This window comes from Dermacentor variabilis, chromosome 2 (assembly GCF_050947875.1).
Source record: "Dermacentor variabilis isolate Ectoservices chromosome 2, ASM5094787v1, whole genome shotgun sequence".
NCBI classification, from domain to species: Eukaryota; Metazoa; Arthropoda; class Arachnida; order Ixodida; family Ixodidae; genus Dermacentor; species Dermacentor variabilis.
This window is the reverse complement of record NC_134569.1, coordinates 57,270,861-57,289,151: the sequence shown is the minus strand read 5'-3', so window position 1 is coordinate 57,289,151 and position 18,291 is coordinate 57,270,861. Positions and strand designations below refer to the sequence as shown.

At 43.5% G+C, this 18,291-nt stretch overlaps 1 protein-coding gene across 2 annotated transcripts in view; it reads right to left on the bottom strand.

The window, feature by feature from the left end:
* MRG15 (mortality factor 4-like) overlaps positions 1–18,291 on the bottom strand; it is a 65,528-nt gene that overhangs the window by 15,727 nt on the left and 31,510 nt on the right. For both annotated transcript variants that reach the window (XM_075680644.1, XM_075680645.1), the window contains 3 exons: positions 11,915–12,016; positions 10,348–10,439; positions 1,906–2,008 (listed from right to left, as the gene is read on the bottom strand). In XM_075680644.1, the coding sequence (XP_075536759.1) occupies positions 1,906–2,008; positions 10,348–10,439; positions 11,915–12,016 (297 nt within the window). The remainder of the gene's footprint in view (positions 1–1,905; positions 2,009–10,347; positions 10,440–11,914; positions 12,017–18,291) is intronic.

Genomic DNA, 18,291 nt, shown 5'->3' with positions numbered 1-18,291 from the left:
ATATAAAATGTAAAAGTTAGAACGACACTTTACTGGAAGCTTATGGATCGCCAGCAATATTTAGACTACACCAGTCATCACCCGCGACATTGCAAGCGAGGAATTTTTATCGGCCAAGCAACACGAATAAGAATAATTTGTAGCGAAGTCAACGATTATATCCAGCACCTAAATGACCTTAAAGCAACACTAGCAGAAAGAAACTATCCACAAGTTCCTTTTGACAAGGCTTACGACGTCGCATCAAGATTGGAGAGGCATTCGAATGAGCTAAGAAAAAGCCCACACCAGAATTAGAGAGAGCACCAGCCTTTATAACAAAAAATTATAATACCCTCCCAAACATAAACAACATCCTATGAAAATACCACCTAATATTATCAAGTAACTAGTGTCTGAGAAAAGCGTTCCTGGCGGTAGCAAGGGTGACCTATCGCCGCAACAGAAACTTTGAAGACATGTTAGTGCACGTAAAAATCAGCTAACATCATTCCCCCATAATCAAAGAATGCTCTTGCCCCAGGTGCAAAACCTGCAGGCACCTTCAAAGTGACCTTTACTTGCACTAGTTCCAATGTAACTTATATGCTTGAATGTTTCTTCTGTAAGAAACAATATATCCGCGAAACGGGACAATCAACGAACATCAGGTTAAATGGACATCATACAGACACATAAAAACCTTTCCAATGCCCTCACTGAGTATTTCAACCAACCAGGTCATAACTTTGATGAACTTGAACTCTACATACTACAGTCAAATTTCCATTCTGTGCAAGACAGAAAATACAGACAATCATACCTCATCAATAAGTTCAAGACATTGCAACCAATAGGCATAAACGTTTCAAAGAGAGCTATGCTAAATTTCAAACTATAAACTACAGCACTTTCTTATTTTTATTTCTAGTCGGGTTGTTTAGTTGTTTTTTTTTTATTTCTCCTCCTTTGCTTTTCGTTCTTTTATTTATACATTTTATATATTTTTTTTCACTAGCACCATTTTATGCCACTACTTTTATCTGTCTCTCTGTGAGAGACGATAGTTTACTGACCTCCAAGAGAGCAGATAATCCCCCCCCCCCCCTCCTGCAGCTCCCGTCATCCAGGCCCTTTCCACAAAAAAATGAGCCTACGAGCCTACGGTGACACGTCAACCAGCTGACACGACGCTGACACTCCTCCGAGATTGAATAGCACACCTTTCTTTTCAATTCTACACCCTTGCCACACAAACACCCTCATTCGTTGCCTTGGCCACCTGCATTACCCCATCTCCCCTTACAAGAACCATACCTATATACAGTAGACTCTCTTTAAACGGAACCTCAAGGGACCAGGAAAATTGGTTCTGTTTATCAGGAGTTCCATTTACTAAGAGAAAAAGCTGAATACAATTGCATGAATAAAAAACCAACAAACCATGAGCATGGTGTTCCGTTTAAGAAGCAGCTCCATTTAAGCGATTTCCGTTTATAGAGATTCCACTGTATACTGTGCCAAGGAAAGCATATGTTGCCTTGAAAAAGACAAGTGCGCTTGTCAAAATGTTGGTTCCAGCTTTCACGTTGTTCTCGTTTTGCTCAGGTTCCGACTTGACACTCAGGAAAAACGTCCGCTTTCTGGTAGGAGTGGCAGCCTCGCACGAAGCTTGTTAAACGTTCTGGCGGCAGAGTTCTTGTTCCGCTCTCAGGCAAGATTTCGAGATATCCACAATTTAACCCAAAAATACTTAGAGATAAAGCGCAACATATACATGGCACGTATAGGAAATAGTTCAGTGCCACGGAAAATTTCGACTTAACTAATTTTTCAAGATATACAAGTTCAAGTTAACGAGGTATTACTGTACACTATTGGCAAAACAATCATGCATAGGTACCTATTATCAAACACAAAACTTACATCGGCGTACTGAGGCCGTTCAAATTTGTACAAAAGTTGGCTTCCTAGCATCACATTGAAGTATTCCTTGAGCCCATTCGTCACTTCAATGACAGCACTCTCCCTGTGTAAAAAGAAATAGTTCTATTTTACTGTTGTGTTTTTAAAGTCAGCTATACAAAAATTTCTAGGCAGTGCACTGCAGAGAGACAAGTTTTTCAGCAATATTTCATCAGCAATATATTATCAGAACAGTGAACATAAAAGAAACAGTGAGCATTAAAGGAGTGCCACTAAATGTGCCACTAAAAGTGGTATTCCAAGCGTTGTTGTGCTTAAAGGGCCCCTTCATGCATTTGAAAACACTGGTACATGGAGCGTCAATGAATTTCAGAGCAGATTCTAGGCACTGATGTCTCAAAATTGGTACCAGTCCATGGTTTTTTTGGACCAGTGCCAGTAAATGAACATGTCTGGCGTCCCCGCTGGCTTCCATTTCAGAATCACATGATGTGCCTAAAGGTATTATTGTGATTATCTGTGTTGTGATGTTGTCGGGTGTAAAAAGAATCTAACTAATATAATTACATGAATGATCTCAGCTAGAAGTTTGACTAGCTAGAATACATATATTGCATCATTTTGCAAGAACGTGCAGTGTACTAATGCTATTTTGGAAGATACTTTTATTCGAAAACTTGACCAGCATGTGTTGATCATTTTAGTGTGAGTTTATTAGTACATAGTAGTAGTAAAACTTTAGTAGCACAGCCACATGAAGCAAACAGACAATGAAGCCAGGGAAAGCATATGGGCAAATAACTGTTCTTTTTTTAAATTTAAATGTTAAAATAATAAGGAAAAAGGAAACGAAAGTGGGCAAAGAAAATTTGCTGCACATGGGTGCCGAACCCACATCTTACAGATTACATATGCGGTGCTCCACCATTAAGCTGCTGTGGAAGCTGTCCTTCCACCAACTTTCTTGCATATTTTTGTATGTGTACAAGATTAGTCATGGGAGTGTTAGCTCGCACCATTCATGGACATGGCAACAAATGGCCATAAATATACTTCTTATTTTTCTCTCACTCAACTAGTAAAATGCATAACACACTCGCTATTATCACTTTAGCTAATAGTTTGCCTTTATGTCCCTATTGCTCAGTCTCTAGGTGTTCGTCACTACTGATGTCCATTTCACAGGGACTACAAACACAACATGACCGTGAAGGTACCTCTCGCTTTCCTTTGATTCAGTTATAGCTCTATCTGTTAGTACTACAGCTAAACCTCGATACAATGAAGTCAGTAAAATTGGCAATTTGCTTTATTATATTGAAGTTTCGTTGTATTGAAATTCAACCTTTTATGAAAACAAGTACATTGATTTTTCTTACAAGAAAAGGGGCCACAGAATATTTCGATTCATGAGGCAATTGAAAAAAGCAAACTTGAATGAGAAAACAATTTATTTTGATGAATTTGGGAGTCGGCGACGAATGATATGGTATCGTGCAACATCGACAATATCTTCACATCGGCATTATGAATTAAGCAAAGCCAGCCACGCTTTTTGCGTGTCCTCCGCCCCAACGGCTGATTGCGTCGCCCGTACTGGGACGACGCTATTATGAAAAGCTCCGGCAGTGGGAAGCAAATGCTTTGTCTGCCTCTCGTTCCATCGAGTCACCAAAACTCGAGATTATGCAATCTCCAATACTAAACACGCGAGAAGGCAGCTTACATGATGCCACACTGTCTCGGCACGCTCACTCTTCGCACATGCGGCAGATTCAGGGTGTCTAACAAGTTGACATTTTCAAATTCTCTCAGTTTTCTAGGTTTTCCCTGAGTGCCTTTGCAATATTCCTTAAGTGAGACAAAACTTTGTTTTTACCAAGATGGGCTGACACTATGTTGCCCGATGCAATCACTCTCTAGTAAGCATGCTAAAATATGTTGAAAAAGAAAACGACTTAATCCAGTTTGAATAGTAAGCAGTAGAGTTTATTTTATTCAAGATAGAAAACTGAAGGGAGGGGGTCAGTAAGATGCACAGCGAATAAAGTATCCTCGAAAAAAAAAAAAAAAGTAAAGCCCATTGCAAATCGAGTCGAACATTTTCAAATACGAATAAAAAGAGATGCAAATATTTTTGAAAATGGGCTATTTCTATCAACTGATAGCAAGCTCATTGGTATTAAGCCCGAACTTTGTCACAAGTGAGATTCTCAACAGCTGGTGTGTCAACCTCAACTGTCCTGACATACTCTCAGCCCGCGCACAACGCCTCAGTGTTGTGTTTCACTGCTTCAAAGAATTTATTTTGGCTTGGATCAGAGTCACCTGCACCTCGGCGTCAGCCAACACTTTGCTTTTTTGAGCCCAAACTCCTTCAAAGAAGCGGCGCCACAGTTCCTTTCTCATTCATTCCTCAATGTTTAGGTCCTTTCTGTTCTCGTCCTTGTTTTGCCGCGCATTCACCTTGTGGACCAGTTGAAACATCCTCTTGGTCAGTTGTACAGTCAATGTCTGATTTTTCGGACTCTTAGGGGCCGTGAAAACTCCCGAAAAATTTGGTAGTCCAAAAAATTATGCAGATCCCACGCACTGTGGAAATCGATGTAAGCGAAGCTTTCCGCGCTGGATGCTTTGATTGACGATAATTAGCAGTGATGTTGATGGCTAAAGCTTAATTTCTTCAATGTTTAAGGCAACATGAGAGTGGCGAGTTGATGTTAAACGTTACCTTGCATGCACCACTGCTGTTTGTCTGCTTAGTACACAGAACGCACAGCAAAAGGTGTTTGCATGAGGCGTTGTTGTGTGCCATATTTTATAACCTCCGAGAGGGTTGAGCATTGTCATTGCCTTACATGGCACATCGCATTGTCGTAGAAGTATTAAACTTGAATTGGATTATGGGGCTGTACGTGCCAAAACCACACTAGGATTTTGAGGCACGCAATAGTGGCGGACTTCGAATTAATTTTGACATCGTGATTTCCTTTAACGTGTCCCAAAATGTAAGTGCATGTGCATTTTCTATTTCGCCCCTGTCGAAGTGTGGCTGCCACGATTGGGATCAAATCCACGAACTCTAGCAATACCATAGCCGCAACGCTGACGTGACGAGCACAGAAGTGTTGATTTGACAGTCGACCGCTTCCGTAGTGACTCCTGGACTCTGCGGTGCGCTTTAATTAATGCGGCTCTGCTTCTGCGCGCTCTGCATAAATTGCCCACTTGACATACTTGCATGGCGTTTATTCTTCAGAGATGGCAGCAACATACTGTGACGTACCTTGAACTTAAGCTTATCCTGTGTCCCCGCAACCGCTGTCGTATAGTAGTGGGGTTTCCTTGCCTTCTCACGTCACCTCCCCCTCCCCCTCTCTTGTATGGGAACTGCCTCTTCTCCTCCCTCTCCTTCTTCTCCGCTCTACATTTCTATCTGCGTCCTGTCTGGCCTTGCACATCAGTAGAAAGGAAAGCGCTGCAGTTTCTGCAATGCTTCTGAGGGGAGTCATGGATAATTACAGCTGTCAAACGGCTAATGTGGCGACAACCAGGAAGCTCCAGAGGGTATTGTGTATAATGTGGCGACAACCAGGAAGCTCCAGAGGGTATTGTGTATATTCAAAGTGGTGGGGTGAAAACGAGTTTCTCTCGGTGCCTTTCCACTCTTACTCGTGCCTGTCATCTATATACACGCTCTGACACCCCCCACTCCCCCCCCCCGTTGCAGTGTGCGTGACAGCAGCAGCCCAAAGCAGCAGCAGCAGCAGCAGCAACGGGAACGTCAAAGGAAGAGGTAAAGAAAGCGTTGCTTTAAAAATGAATACATGCTTTTACTGCCCTTAAGGGCTCAAATGGCCGCAGGCACGCACGAAAAAGCTCTGAAGGCCTGCCAGCACACTTATGAGGCGTATCGGTGCTCATACTGTGACAGGAGGTGGCAGGTGCACGTCTGCATAATTAGGGAATACGTACTGCATCCCGTGAATATTGCCCCCTTCCCATACTTGTTAAGCTTCACCGCAATACCTCACGTACGCTTTGCAGCATAAATTTCTATAATGAGGCAAACCTGCTTTTTGGGAACCGGCATTATGCAACGCGCCATGCTTTCTAAGCTTCGGAGCCAATCACGAGGACCACAGAGGCGGAATCGGTGCCATTGCTGAGAGCGGCGAATTCTTTCAATGAAAAACGTGGCGCCGAACGGCAAGAACCTCAATAGCAAATGTCGAAGCAGCTGGGCCTTGCATTGCTGTGGTGGTGGATACGGCTGCCAGTGGATCTGCGTGCAAGAGCGCCAGTTTGAAGCGTCGAGATAATCAAAACGGCGGTGTTGGCTTTGATTAATGCTGTTTTAGACCTGCAGTCGCGGCAAGAAGTCCAGAAAGTCGGACGGCGAAGGATTCTTGCGTCCTAAATTTCACATTCTTTTACACTGACTCTATGGTGCTGCGAAGCAGTACGCATTATTGGGCATGTCCCGAAAATCGGCCGTCCGGAAAATCGGTCGTTGACTCTACACTGGCAACTCCTCCAGCCGACGACACGGCATCAAAAATAACTTGTTACGACTCCTCTCCTTCACTCAACCCAGCATTAGGGCAACTTTCATTCCCTTTCATTAGGGCAACTTTCATTCCCTTTCAATACTGCGCTGCACTTTACCCCAACCTTTCCTTCCCATATTCAAGAATCTCCTTCTCTCTCTCTCTCATTCCCTTTCAATAAAGTGACAGCTAATTTTCCATGATAGAAGCACGAGTTCCCTGAGTTTTCCCCGAGTCTTTCCAGACTATTCAAGATCCCTGAGAATTTCCGGTTTTCCTGGTAGGTAGACACCCTGAGATTACCTCTAAAGCCGGGTGCGTGGCTGCATGTATGATCAGCTGCACTTACAGCCATGTGCAGTCACAGCCGAGACGCGCCAGAAATCGAGACGTGCGCAAACTTACCCCCAACTCCGTTCCCTCCCTGACCCCTCGTGTGCACTTGATCGTGTTACTGCGAGCTCAATCCCCTCCCCTCTTTCCCTTTGCTCGTGCGGGAAGGTAGGTGGCACTTGTGAAGCTACCACCTTTCTCGTCTCACCCTCACACACTTTAACTCGCACTTAAAGCACACAGTGCACGGGCCGCAATAGGCTCTTATCGCACTTGGGCTTTATACAGAACATGAGCGGCCGGTGATTTGAGAGGTGCATTTGAAAGCAGCCGCTCATAATTCGATCATTTGACCATCTGAGTCCGCGGAAGTTTCCACACATTAAAGCAAAGCTTTCCATGTCTCACTGATTCATCCGTGAGCGCCAAAAACACGCTCCACTTACACCAAGCCAACTTACACATATGCGTAGAGCACTAAAGTTTACATTCGCAGTACCGCATCAGCGTTGACAGGCCAGCCAGTCAGTGCCTGATAACGGCGTGAAGCGACGAGCTCAGCAAGAGTAGTGCATGCGCACAAAGTTAACTGGAAGCGCAAGTTGCGTCTGCTAGGCATGACACCACCCCCGTCGCAATTAACTGAGCTTCCCTGCTTATGGGAGACAACAAATGCGCATGAACACAGGCTCGTCTTATGATCTGGAAAAAAGAAAATCAAAGCCCCTTTACGAAAGATGGTTGAACGCCATGCTACCCCGGACAAACTGTACATATCTGCATTGCTTTATGTGTGGCACGTAATGCATTCCCGGCCGTCACCATGAGTCGGCTGTGGGCGCAGCGCAGGGCAGAATAAAAGGCTGCCGTACGCGAATGTAAGTGGAGCGTGACTGTGCCCTTAGGGCCGATCCCATGTATCACCAACGGCATGCAGAAGCTATGTGGGAGACACCTGTGCAGTCGAGATGCCTACTGGTCTTCTGATCATCAGCGTGTACATCACATTGAACATGTATTGTTGTGACACGGAAACGTTCCTGACAGAAATGGTGAAGACCTTAAAGTCGCATAGTATGCCGATCCTTGTGTGCCGTGACTTTAACATTGATGTGGCGAAAGAGCATGGCAAATGGATCGAGCGTTTCATGCCAGGTCGCTACTCGCTGAAACTGAAGAAGCTACAGAGACCCATGATACGACACCGTTTCTGCATTGATCTCACGTTTGCAAGCAGGCTGTGCCAGGTTATGATGGCAGAGCCTCTGACCATCTACCACAGCATCACAAGGCAATACAGTAAAAGCTTGTTAATTCGACACCCGCTAATTCGGGAATTCGGATAATTCGGACAGCTCTGTTGGTCCCAGCCAAAGTGAATGTTAAGTCTATGGGACCAAACCTTCATTAATTCGTCAGAATTAGGACCCGTGCCACTTAATTTGAACAAATGCTGACCGTTGCCGCTACACGAAAGCGTGGTAAAGCAGTGTTGGCACCAGTGGAGTGAAACCGAAACCTGAGAGGCATCACCATCATCATCAATTAGTGGGGGCGATTGCAAAATCACCGAACGTCGATGTCTTCTTTCTTTGTTCCACTGCGCCTTCGACGCCATTTTCCCTTGTGTTGTCTAGTTGGCATCATCTCTTCTTGCGGAGTTTTCTTTTTCGTTGTGACCATGTTTTGCATCCCACCACCATCGTGCACTACAGTGATGGCAACGCCAGCAAAGTGGCAGAAGTACGAAGCCTAGAACTTGGTGACTAAGGTGCAAATCTTGCAGGCTTTGAAGAATGGCGAATCGTGACAGCACGTTACAGCGCGTGACAGCACAACCAAGTACAATGTGAAGCGGAGCACGTTGGGAACGTACATGAAAAATGAACAACAGATTCCTAAGCCTTCGAAAGCGAGAAGTTTCATGCATAAAGAAAGCGGTTGCAAACCGCAGCTCATCCCCAGCTCGAAGAAGCTTTGCTCCAGTGGGTTACTGACTGTCGCAAAGCGCATCTGCCTTTGAGTGGATCTCCCATCATGGCAGAACGTGAGAAGTATGCTGTAATGGTGAACATTGAATCGTTCAGAGCTTCAGATGGGTGGTTCGCGAGGTTTCAGGAAAGACACGAACTTGTCTTCAGAAGTGTGTGGGGCGAAAAGGCCAGTATTGACAAAAGCGTGACCACCCAGTGGAAGAATGTGAAGCTGCTTGAGCACATCGCCGCATATGAACCAAGTGACGTGTTCAATGCAGACAAAACTGCTCTATTTTTCAGAGCTCTGCCGGACATGACGGCGACCTTCAAAGGGGACCCGTGCATTGGTGGCAAGAAGTGCAAGCAAAGAATAACTGTGCTTCTTGCTGCCAATATGACTGGCACAGAACGCTTGCCACTTGTTGTCATCGGGAAGGCGCATAAGCCACATTGCTTTAAAAACACCGAAAGCCTATTGTTTTAAAAACATTGAAAACCAGCCTCGAAAAATTAAACCATATTTAGAAAATCGTTCTGCGAAAATTTTAGGACCACAAAAGCTAGCAAAACGTGCTTCCCCGGAGCTTTGCAGTTATCTGGATTGGGATGCATGACCCATGAAAACACCTCTGATTGTTGTTGCTTGAGTGATACCTGAATAGAGTTCAAGGCTAGACATACAATAATAACACATTACATGTATGCGTTATGTATCGACAATGTTCAGACTTGACTCGCCTCCTATTTCGATCGTGGGGTGAGCTGCGGGAATACCTCGGGGCCAGTCGCCATTCAATATTGCGGCTATATCGAAGCTAACAGCTTAGGGACGACACTTTAAGAAGTTCTCCAATCCAAACAGCTTGTTGACACCTCCTGGGAAAGCATGAAAACTTGCCGCTCGTTGTCAACAGCGCGTTTGCCACGCACCCTCCAGCGCAATCCCATATACCAGCATGGCGCCGCACGATAGACAGCGCTGCGATTGCAAAATGGCGGCGCCCTCAATAAAACGGTCTATACTGTGCAAGTGTACTGTCGTCCATGAAAGTGTGTACGTGTAATCAATGGCAATGTGACCCTAAGATAAAGGCTACGCACCTTAACGAAATGCGTCTTCATTCAACTTCAATGTTAAAAAAATACAATCTTAAACAAGCAATCAAATCACATATGCATAGCATCGGGTTGCTCAGCATTTTCCGTGTTCATTGTGTAGTTGTTGGCTTTGGACTTCGATTCAGATTGCATTGGGGGAAAGCTTCGCGTTCGAACATCTTTCTTTAAGAAAGGGGATCTTATTTTTTTTCTCAGCATTCCTTTGAGGCAGCAGTGAAATTTTGTTGTTGAAATTGCATACAAATACGCTTCATTACATTGATGTTCTAAATACATTATATTCTACAGACAAGAGATTATGAAAAGTAAAATACTTTGTTGTATCGAGAACATCATTATATTGAAGTTCGTTATATTGAGGATTAGTTGTAGTTCCTCTACTTAATATATATTTCACAGCAATACAGAACAAAACTCCAAGCTATCTGAGTTGACTGCAGGTAAGTTAAGGCATGAATACTCACTTGTTAGATGAAATTCCTTTCACTGACGTCTTCTGTTTCACATAATCAGCCAAAATGTGGTCCACAGTAACATTGCAGGGAAGCTGAACAAGCTGTGTGCAAATGCAATGACAGTTGCAAAGTTCATTAACACACTTCATAACACAAAACTTCCAGAGAAAGGAATTTGGCTTTGTATATCCATCAATAACGAAGAAGCTTTTAAAGGATACTAATGGCAGAATTTGCTAAGCTAAATTGGTTCTTTTCATGTAAAAGCCATGACGCTGATGACATTGCTGCCACGTGACATCACACATGTGTTTTCTTTTGCAGACCTGGGTCCTTAATATGTAGCAAAATTATGTAATCTTCACACTTATGTGACACAATGCCCAACAACAGTGACACAGAATGATATCGCAGTCATCAAAATCTCAGATCATCAGTTAATAGAAATGGTTTATGCATGATTGTTCCTTTTTTTCCAACATGAAGCTTTACTTTACAATTATACACTCTGGGTGGATGTTGCGATGCCACAACACGATCTACAGCTGGAGAGGTCTTTATTTTTCATATCACCATTTAACAACACAAATACTTAGGTAAGTAGCCACACTGTGCTACTGAGCACTATTTGAAATTTCGTTGTTAGACATATAGCCATAAACATCGTTACAAATCCCTGCTCAAGTCCAACTTGTTTATTACATTAGGATAAAATCCAAATTTTGCAACAATACAATGGCATAACCGGAATGGAAAAGACGTTGCCGCAATATAATGTACACTCATACTGGGATGAAATGTGAACATGAAGAAGTGAACTAGAAAGTGGATTTCCATTTTTACACTCACAGCTCTGTATGACACCGGGGTGATTAATTCACAGAGGCATAGTTTCGAAGCCAGCACGCACTTGGCACCAAGCTAGGCCCTTATCACACATCTCACTTTGAAGTTATCAAGTGTAAGAGGTGTTCTTCATTTCTTCCCATTCACATTTCATTCAAGTGTGATAGCACAAGGAAAAGCTAGCTCTACGTTTCCTACTTAGCAAGCAACACTGCAGAAAATATGCAAGTAGTGTGGTCATAGAAGTTTCACTCCACTCATTTCGTAGTATGTTCAGTTGTTTTTAACTTACGATGCTTTCTATGAAATAACTACTTCTTATATTACCACAACAATGCTAAATCATGTGTTATTTGTACTCATTTGTGCTTCCAGTATGCAACATGGTATATTTTGGTTGCAAGTGCAAGCAGTGCCCTGTAGCCACTGGTCACAAAAACATACCATTTTGAATGTTTGGCATCAAAAAAGTTCAAATCTATGATGTATTCAGTGTAATAAATAAATCATATTTTGCTACATAAAAGTATGTCTTATGTTACATTGAACTAGATAATGCATACTGAAACCTTTCTTTCAAATGTGACGCACAATTTTTTTTATCACGAATGCGAAGAGTAAGAGAAGTCTCCTAGCCTTCTTAATGTTGCCTGCCATATATAAAATGGGAGTATAGACCTTTCTTTGAAAGCTGTCTTAAGCAGTAAAGTAATGAGGGAGCCAGTCCTACCTTTTTTTGTCGTGTGATAAGGTCCCAGTCATCTACGAGCCAAGGCTTGAGTTCATCTGGTATACGGACCTTGATCTCTACTCGAGCCAAAAATGCTTCCTCCTAGGGAGGAAAATGCCTTTAGCACAGCTAGCACAAAACTAGACATTCACAGCGATTAAGGATAGCACAGTTACACATTAGTGAAGCACTACACAAAGAATCATGAAGTTTCTTTGTACGCCGAGACAACCTGGTGACAGATTGACAGCATTTACACACCATCCTAATGCAACTTGGCAATGAAGAAAGCTGTGAGAGATTGTCATATTGAGCTAATGTAAAGAACTTTGCGCTATAACTCATGTCAGGCTATCTTCTTCAACATCTCAACTTGAAGCTACTTACATAGCAATCCCCTGCTCATTTAGTATCTCTAAATTCAGGAAAAAAAAAAAGCTAGAAAACAAAGTCCATGGGATACCAGCTAGAAGCTTGCCAAGGTGCAAATACAACTACAACCTTTAAATCAAAGTGGTAGACATCTACTGCTAAGTGTATAATGACTAAGCTTGGGCAAATTCAGTATTTTTCAAATATTTGATCAAATGTTATGCTATTTAGTATTTGCCTCAAATTGAATTTCAGTATTTGGATTTGTCTAATTATGAAGAATGAACAAATATAAATTTAAGAACAAACAACAGACAGTTTCAGTTAGCAAGTCGCATTGCCATTGACATGACTCCTAGCCAAGACAAGTCAAAGATGAAAAGTCCGTTTGATTTGCCTGCACCCACCACTGTGGACCCATTCCCAACGGAGCATGAGAAGTTTAGATACTGTGCCATTTCACTTCAGTGGTGCAGGCACAATGCAACACTCGAAAGGAATACTGAGTTGCAGACATGGTGCAGGCCTAATGTTTGTCCGCTGTAGGAGTCTGGTACAGTCGTCCCATAGTCAGGCATCATAAAGGGTTACTCTCTAGCTTATGCCACCAATGCGCCTCAAAACGGGTAGCTGCCCTGAGCTACCGGGTTGTCCCAGGGACGCTGAGCTGGCCCACACCGTCATCTGAACTTTCTCGATAAGATTTGCTTCCTTGCTGATGAGTACAAGTCTGGGAGGTCGAAGGAACGAAGCAGGGTCTTAATTTACCTGGGGGAAATTGGGCAAACTTATTTAAAAAGAAAGGCATACTCATGCTGGCTGAAGTACAGAGTCCAGTACATGTTAACTTGTAGCATGCAGCAACATTGTTCTTGGAGCACACTACATCTATCTGGGAAGCATGGAGCACGCTAAATTCTGGCAGAACACCCCCACACACAGAATATTTCTCTTAAAAAACCCTCATTCTTTCCTACATCACTCACTAGGAAAACAGTTCATGTCCTAATCGGTCGATCTGGTGGTCATGTAAACGTCACAGTACTCCAGCTCTGATGAGAAGGTCAACACCAAGCACATGCACCACCCTTAAAGATGATCGCATAAAGGGGGAAGCAAATACACCATACTCATTGTTCTAGTGATGACTGAGAGAGGTGAACAACCCAAGCTGCCAGAAAGAAAGTTGCTCCCCAAAATTCCGAACCCCTTCTTGACTGGTTTGATGGGTGTTCATGACACAGAACGCTGTGAGTTGGCGATTAGCAGCCACTTGGATGTGATTGACTTGAGCAGCTTGCTGAATATGCACACACCCTTTTCTCGACAATTAGCCCACCTTGAACAATACGTGCCTCCAAAAACGGCTTCACAATGATGTCACAGGCAAGTCGCTCAGGTAAAATGGATACACACCCACTTATAGGAGTGCTGAATTGTCAGCATCTCAGTGTCCATGTAAACTCAGTGGAATGTAGTTTGACGCCGACACCACAATGACTGGCCTCTCCTCTTCGGCAAATACCCCAAACGAAACACTGCCTAATGTTCGCCATCCGCTCAAGTTTAAGAGGCCTTGAACTACAGCTATATGGCTGTTTCTGAGGTGTTCGGTCTTAAAAACAGCAAAAAAAAAAAAGTAGTATATATGTACTATCGGGCTGAGTATGAGTGACAGCGTGTGAATGTTTGTCACACACTTTCCTGTTGTAGCTCATATTCAGTGTGATAGTACCTACATGCTAGGTGTTTGGTTAAATAATATCAACCATTCTTAGCTACAGAGGATCAGACAATATGCACTGTATGATATAATCAAACTTCTTCTGCCTTCACTGGTGAACATGTGCACACTTTTTTTCACTCATCTTGTTTATCAGTTTTAGAGGGTGATAAGAACACAAGGAAGCAACCAGCAGTGACAATTAATTGACAGAAACATGTCGCTTAAGTTAAAATAGAATTGATCAGCGTGAACAAGTGAATTTCACGCAATGGCAAATTGTGCTACTGTACAATGTGACAACAACACAACCAACGTTGTGTAGATGCAGCAAACTAGCGTAACCGATGTTTCAACAGTACTTATGCCTATGTTCTGCGTCATCTGCTGTGCTGATGTTTCACATCTGCCTGTCTGCACCAATCCAGCACCATCAGCAGGAAGGGTGCAGAAAAATCGAGAACCTGCCCTGCACTCTTTGAAACGAGCAGCGTGGTTCAGAGGGCACCAGTGCTGCACCACTGAAATTGATAGCAAAGTGCGGCACCTCATGAACTGGTTTAGATTGCAGGCAAATCAAACAGGAGTGAAACCACCATGCCGCCGACCAATTTTACAGATTATTAAAGTTTAGGATACCGTATGGCGTCTCGCTAGATTTTTCGAACAACATTCGTGAGCACAATGTAACCAAATGGTTCCATTCAGGTTGTCCCAATATTGTTGCTTTCGTTAGTGGTTTTTCGGCAACCAAACATCAACATCAGTCGCCAAAACCGGGTGAAGCAGTGCAGATACAGCTTACCAGCCAAGGCAATGCTGCTGTGATCAAAATTCACCACTATTTTGTGAGGTGGCGAGCAGGAGCCGTAGCAAAAAATTTGCCTCCAATCAAGTGGCTCATCGGTGATGGCGCTCGACATTATGCACACAGGATAGACTCGAGGCCATAGAAGTGGTGTGCTGGTCCATGAGCGACCAGTCAAAAATTATAGCAAGTGTGCCTATTAATTTCGTCTCTGTGCTTGCTCGACAGAATGGGTTAAGCTCACGTGAAGGTAGAAACAATCGAGCTGAATTTGCGCATCACTACCAAAACTCGTACTTGACTTAAAGTGAAAAAAAACTATATATATATATATATATATATATATATATATATATATATATATATATATATATATATATAAAATAATAATAATAATAACGAGGACACAAGAAGGAAAGCCAGGCAGGATGTGTGCTCACCCTGTCTGGCTTTCCTTCTTGTGTCCTCACTTTTTAGGGCACAGCTCTTAGGCGCCCGTTCTTGCATAAAGTGTCGGCATGCCTCGATGCTGTTGTCCCTCATAACTGAGCGACCGAGCACAGCAAAAGATGAAAGCGAATGCGGAGCGCAGCGGGAGATGAAAGAAGAGCGCGTGAGGAGGAAAGTGGAGGAGGAGCTGAGCGGAGATGGCCTGCACATGCACTGAGTTGCTAGCGGCCAAAGCTTCTGCAGCCGCATGAGCGATCTCATCAGTGCTTCTCAGGTGGGAGGGCCAGACTGGCATGAAGCAGGGAAGGCTACATTCGTCAGCGGCGTCAGCTGCTGAGATCAGTCCACGGTACTAGCATGTGTGACAGGGATCACTGCCTCTGCAAGGGGCAATGCTGTGCAGCTACGAGTAAGCCTCAATGTGAGGCTCCTTTGGGTGCTGTCGCCGTTGACACTGGTGGCATGATTTCCTCGTGACAAAGGGCCGCTCTCATTGTTGGTAGAACGAAAGCGTGCAAAGAAAATTGTAGTGCCACACAAGGCAGGCAGTGTGGTGATGATGGCTACGATATGGCGACAGAGTAGCATACATTGTCTGTATGGAAACAAAGTGCCGCATGAGCGGAGGTCTGTCTGGCAGCTGCTGTGAATCATGCCCACACATCACCCACGTGCTGATCTCCCGATTATCAAGGTAGTTCGCTCCATTTGCAAGCTGCTGCATGAGACAGATTGTCCGCACCAGCTACGCTACTCACAGAGTTCTCTTTCTAATATAAACCTTGTGCAATCGAACCTATATTAACGAAGTTGTACTTGTAGCGAAAAATTAAATCGTGAATTTCTTTGATTTGAGGTTGAAGGTTTCGGCATTCAAAATTTCACAAATTCCCAGAGCAGTCCTGGTGGACAGTCTCTTGATAGTAAGCGCTTATAAACAAAATGCAAGAAGGTCGGGCCATAATAGCGCGGTTATGAGTGCCAGCGCAAGCGGGGCAGTTCGCACTGGGAACAATTCATCGATGGGGCTCACCGTGTTCAAGATTTACGTCTGTTGCATCGCGCGGTCCTGTAAATCTTGAACGCCATGGCTGACCGCGCTTAGTGCCCGCAGCTGGCACCCACAAATAAAAAAGAAGTGTAAAAGGTACGAGTATTAGTCCTGAGAAAAAAAAGAAAAAAGTCACAGTTTCGCCAGAAAGGCAGAGCAGTGATGATGATAGCAAAGAGACATAAAGTAAGGTTCATACTTTTATTGGTGTCATACACGCTCAGGCAAACATAACCAGATCTCACTTGATAACCCTAAACTCGCAGTCACATCACGAGCGAGCGCTTCACAGTGTCTTCGAAACTTCAGATTATGCAACCGCCAACACTAGATGCGTGGGAACAAGAATATGTGCGTAAGGCACCAACCAGTTCGACTCAACCTTCATACTTACAGTGGAGAGTGCGTATGCATGAGAGGAGACACGCGCATGCCTGGGCCCTTCCCACCCATCGTGTGCTTGATCAAGTTACCATGCATTCACTCCCTCCCCATCACTCTTGCGCAGAAAGGCATCCTCAGGTCTCACCTTTCCCTGAGCACTGCAAGCTGCCACGCGTCCCACAACCTCTGCAAGTTGTTTACCAATGCAACAAATGGTACAGCGGTGTTTCCTGCCTACCATGTACCAGCACGCATGCTTTGACGGCAATTTTGCTGCTCAAAATTTGCATGCAGAAAGAAGTTTTAAATAACTTTTGCCTCGGCCAACATTTTTATAGTTTTTTGCAAGATGAATTAGCCATCCAGTCTCCAAGTTCATGCTTGAGATGGCTGAAAACTTAGTTAAATTGAAACCGTGTCACGGAATTAGTTAAATTGCAAAAGAAAACACACGGTTTTCAATGCAACTAAGATCAGAAAATGAAAATAGTTTGTTACATCTCGAATTTCGTTACATCGAGGTTCGACTATACCTATATAATCAGAATACAAAATATTGACACACGAGATGAAAACACGTACAGAGCGGCTCTCAAATTTTGCATTAGGGAGTATTGTAACCATCGGTGATTTTCTTTTTTTGCGCTTCAAGTATGAATTCTTATAAACTTGCGCAAATTTCAGTTCTTGTAACCACCTAAACTACTGGCATCATGCAGTTGGTGCAGTCAAAGTTGCACGTGACATCTCCACTTCCCGAAATCGCCCCGACTAAGATGCACATCGAGCCGAGCGACAGGTGAATGCGAAACACCTTGGTGGCCTTCACAATCAAGAAATTCAAGCATACTGAATTTCAAAAAAAAAAGAAGAAGTCTAAATAAATTTTCTGCACTGTCAGCATTGTAAAAAAAATTTCAATTGTGTTTGTGATAAAATTACCTGAATGACGGCACTGAAAATTGTTTGATAGAACTGTTTCTAATTTCGAAAGTAAGGAAATCCCCTCCCCCTTTGTTAATTTGTCAGCTTCTGATTGGTTGTGTCAAGTTTATAAGAAAAAACAACACTTATTTGCTTCGAAACGAACAACATTTATACTTGCATGAGCATAATGCTGCGCCATTTTTCTTCAACAATACAAGAGTACTAGTTCCATTCTGGTTCATTATGACAAACTTTTGTACTAGTGAAGCTGTGTTGCATAAAATGATTTCAATCTATTGTTTGCATAATGTAACATCTTTTTTCTTCTGCTAATGTTCTTGTTGCAATATTTTGTGTGTTGTACTTTGATTCTGGATGTACTGCTGTAATGTGTATTGTGTGCATTTCTTGGGCACTTCTTCATCGTCTGCACATTGTCATCATCATATCGGGTTTGTCTTCACTGCTTGTGGGGTCTCACCTTCAGATTGATCTGTGCGTTTAGTGTGATTGGTACGTCATATCTGTGGGGCGTATTAAAGGTTGTGCCAAGTGCTATGTCACACCTGGTGGAGCTTGCTTCGCAGTCCCCATTCCTCTGCTGGCCCGCTTTACTTCCTGGAGCTTCATTTAGGTCGCCATTTGTGCCAGCTGTCTCCCAG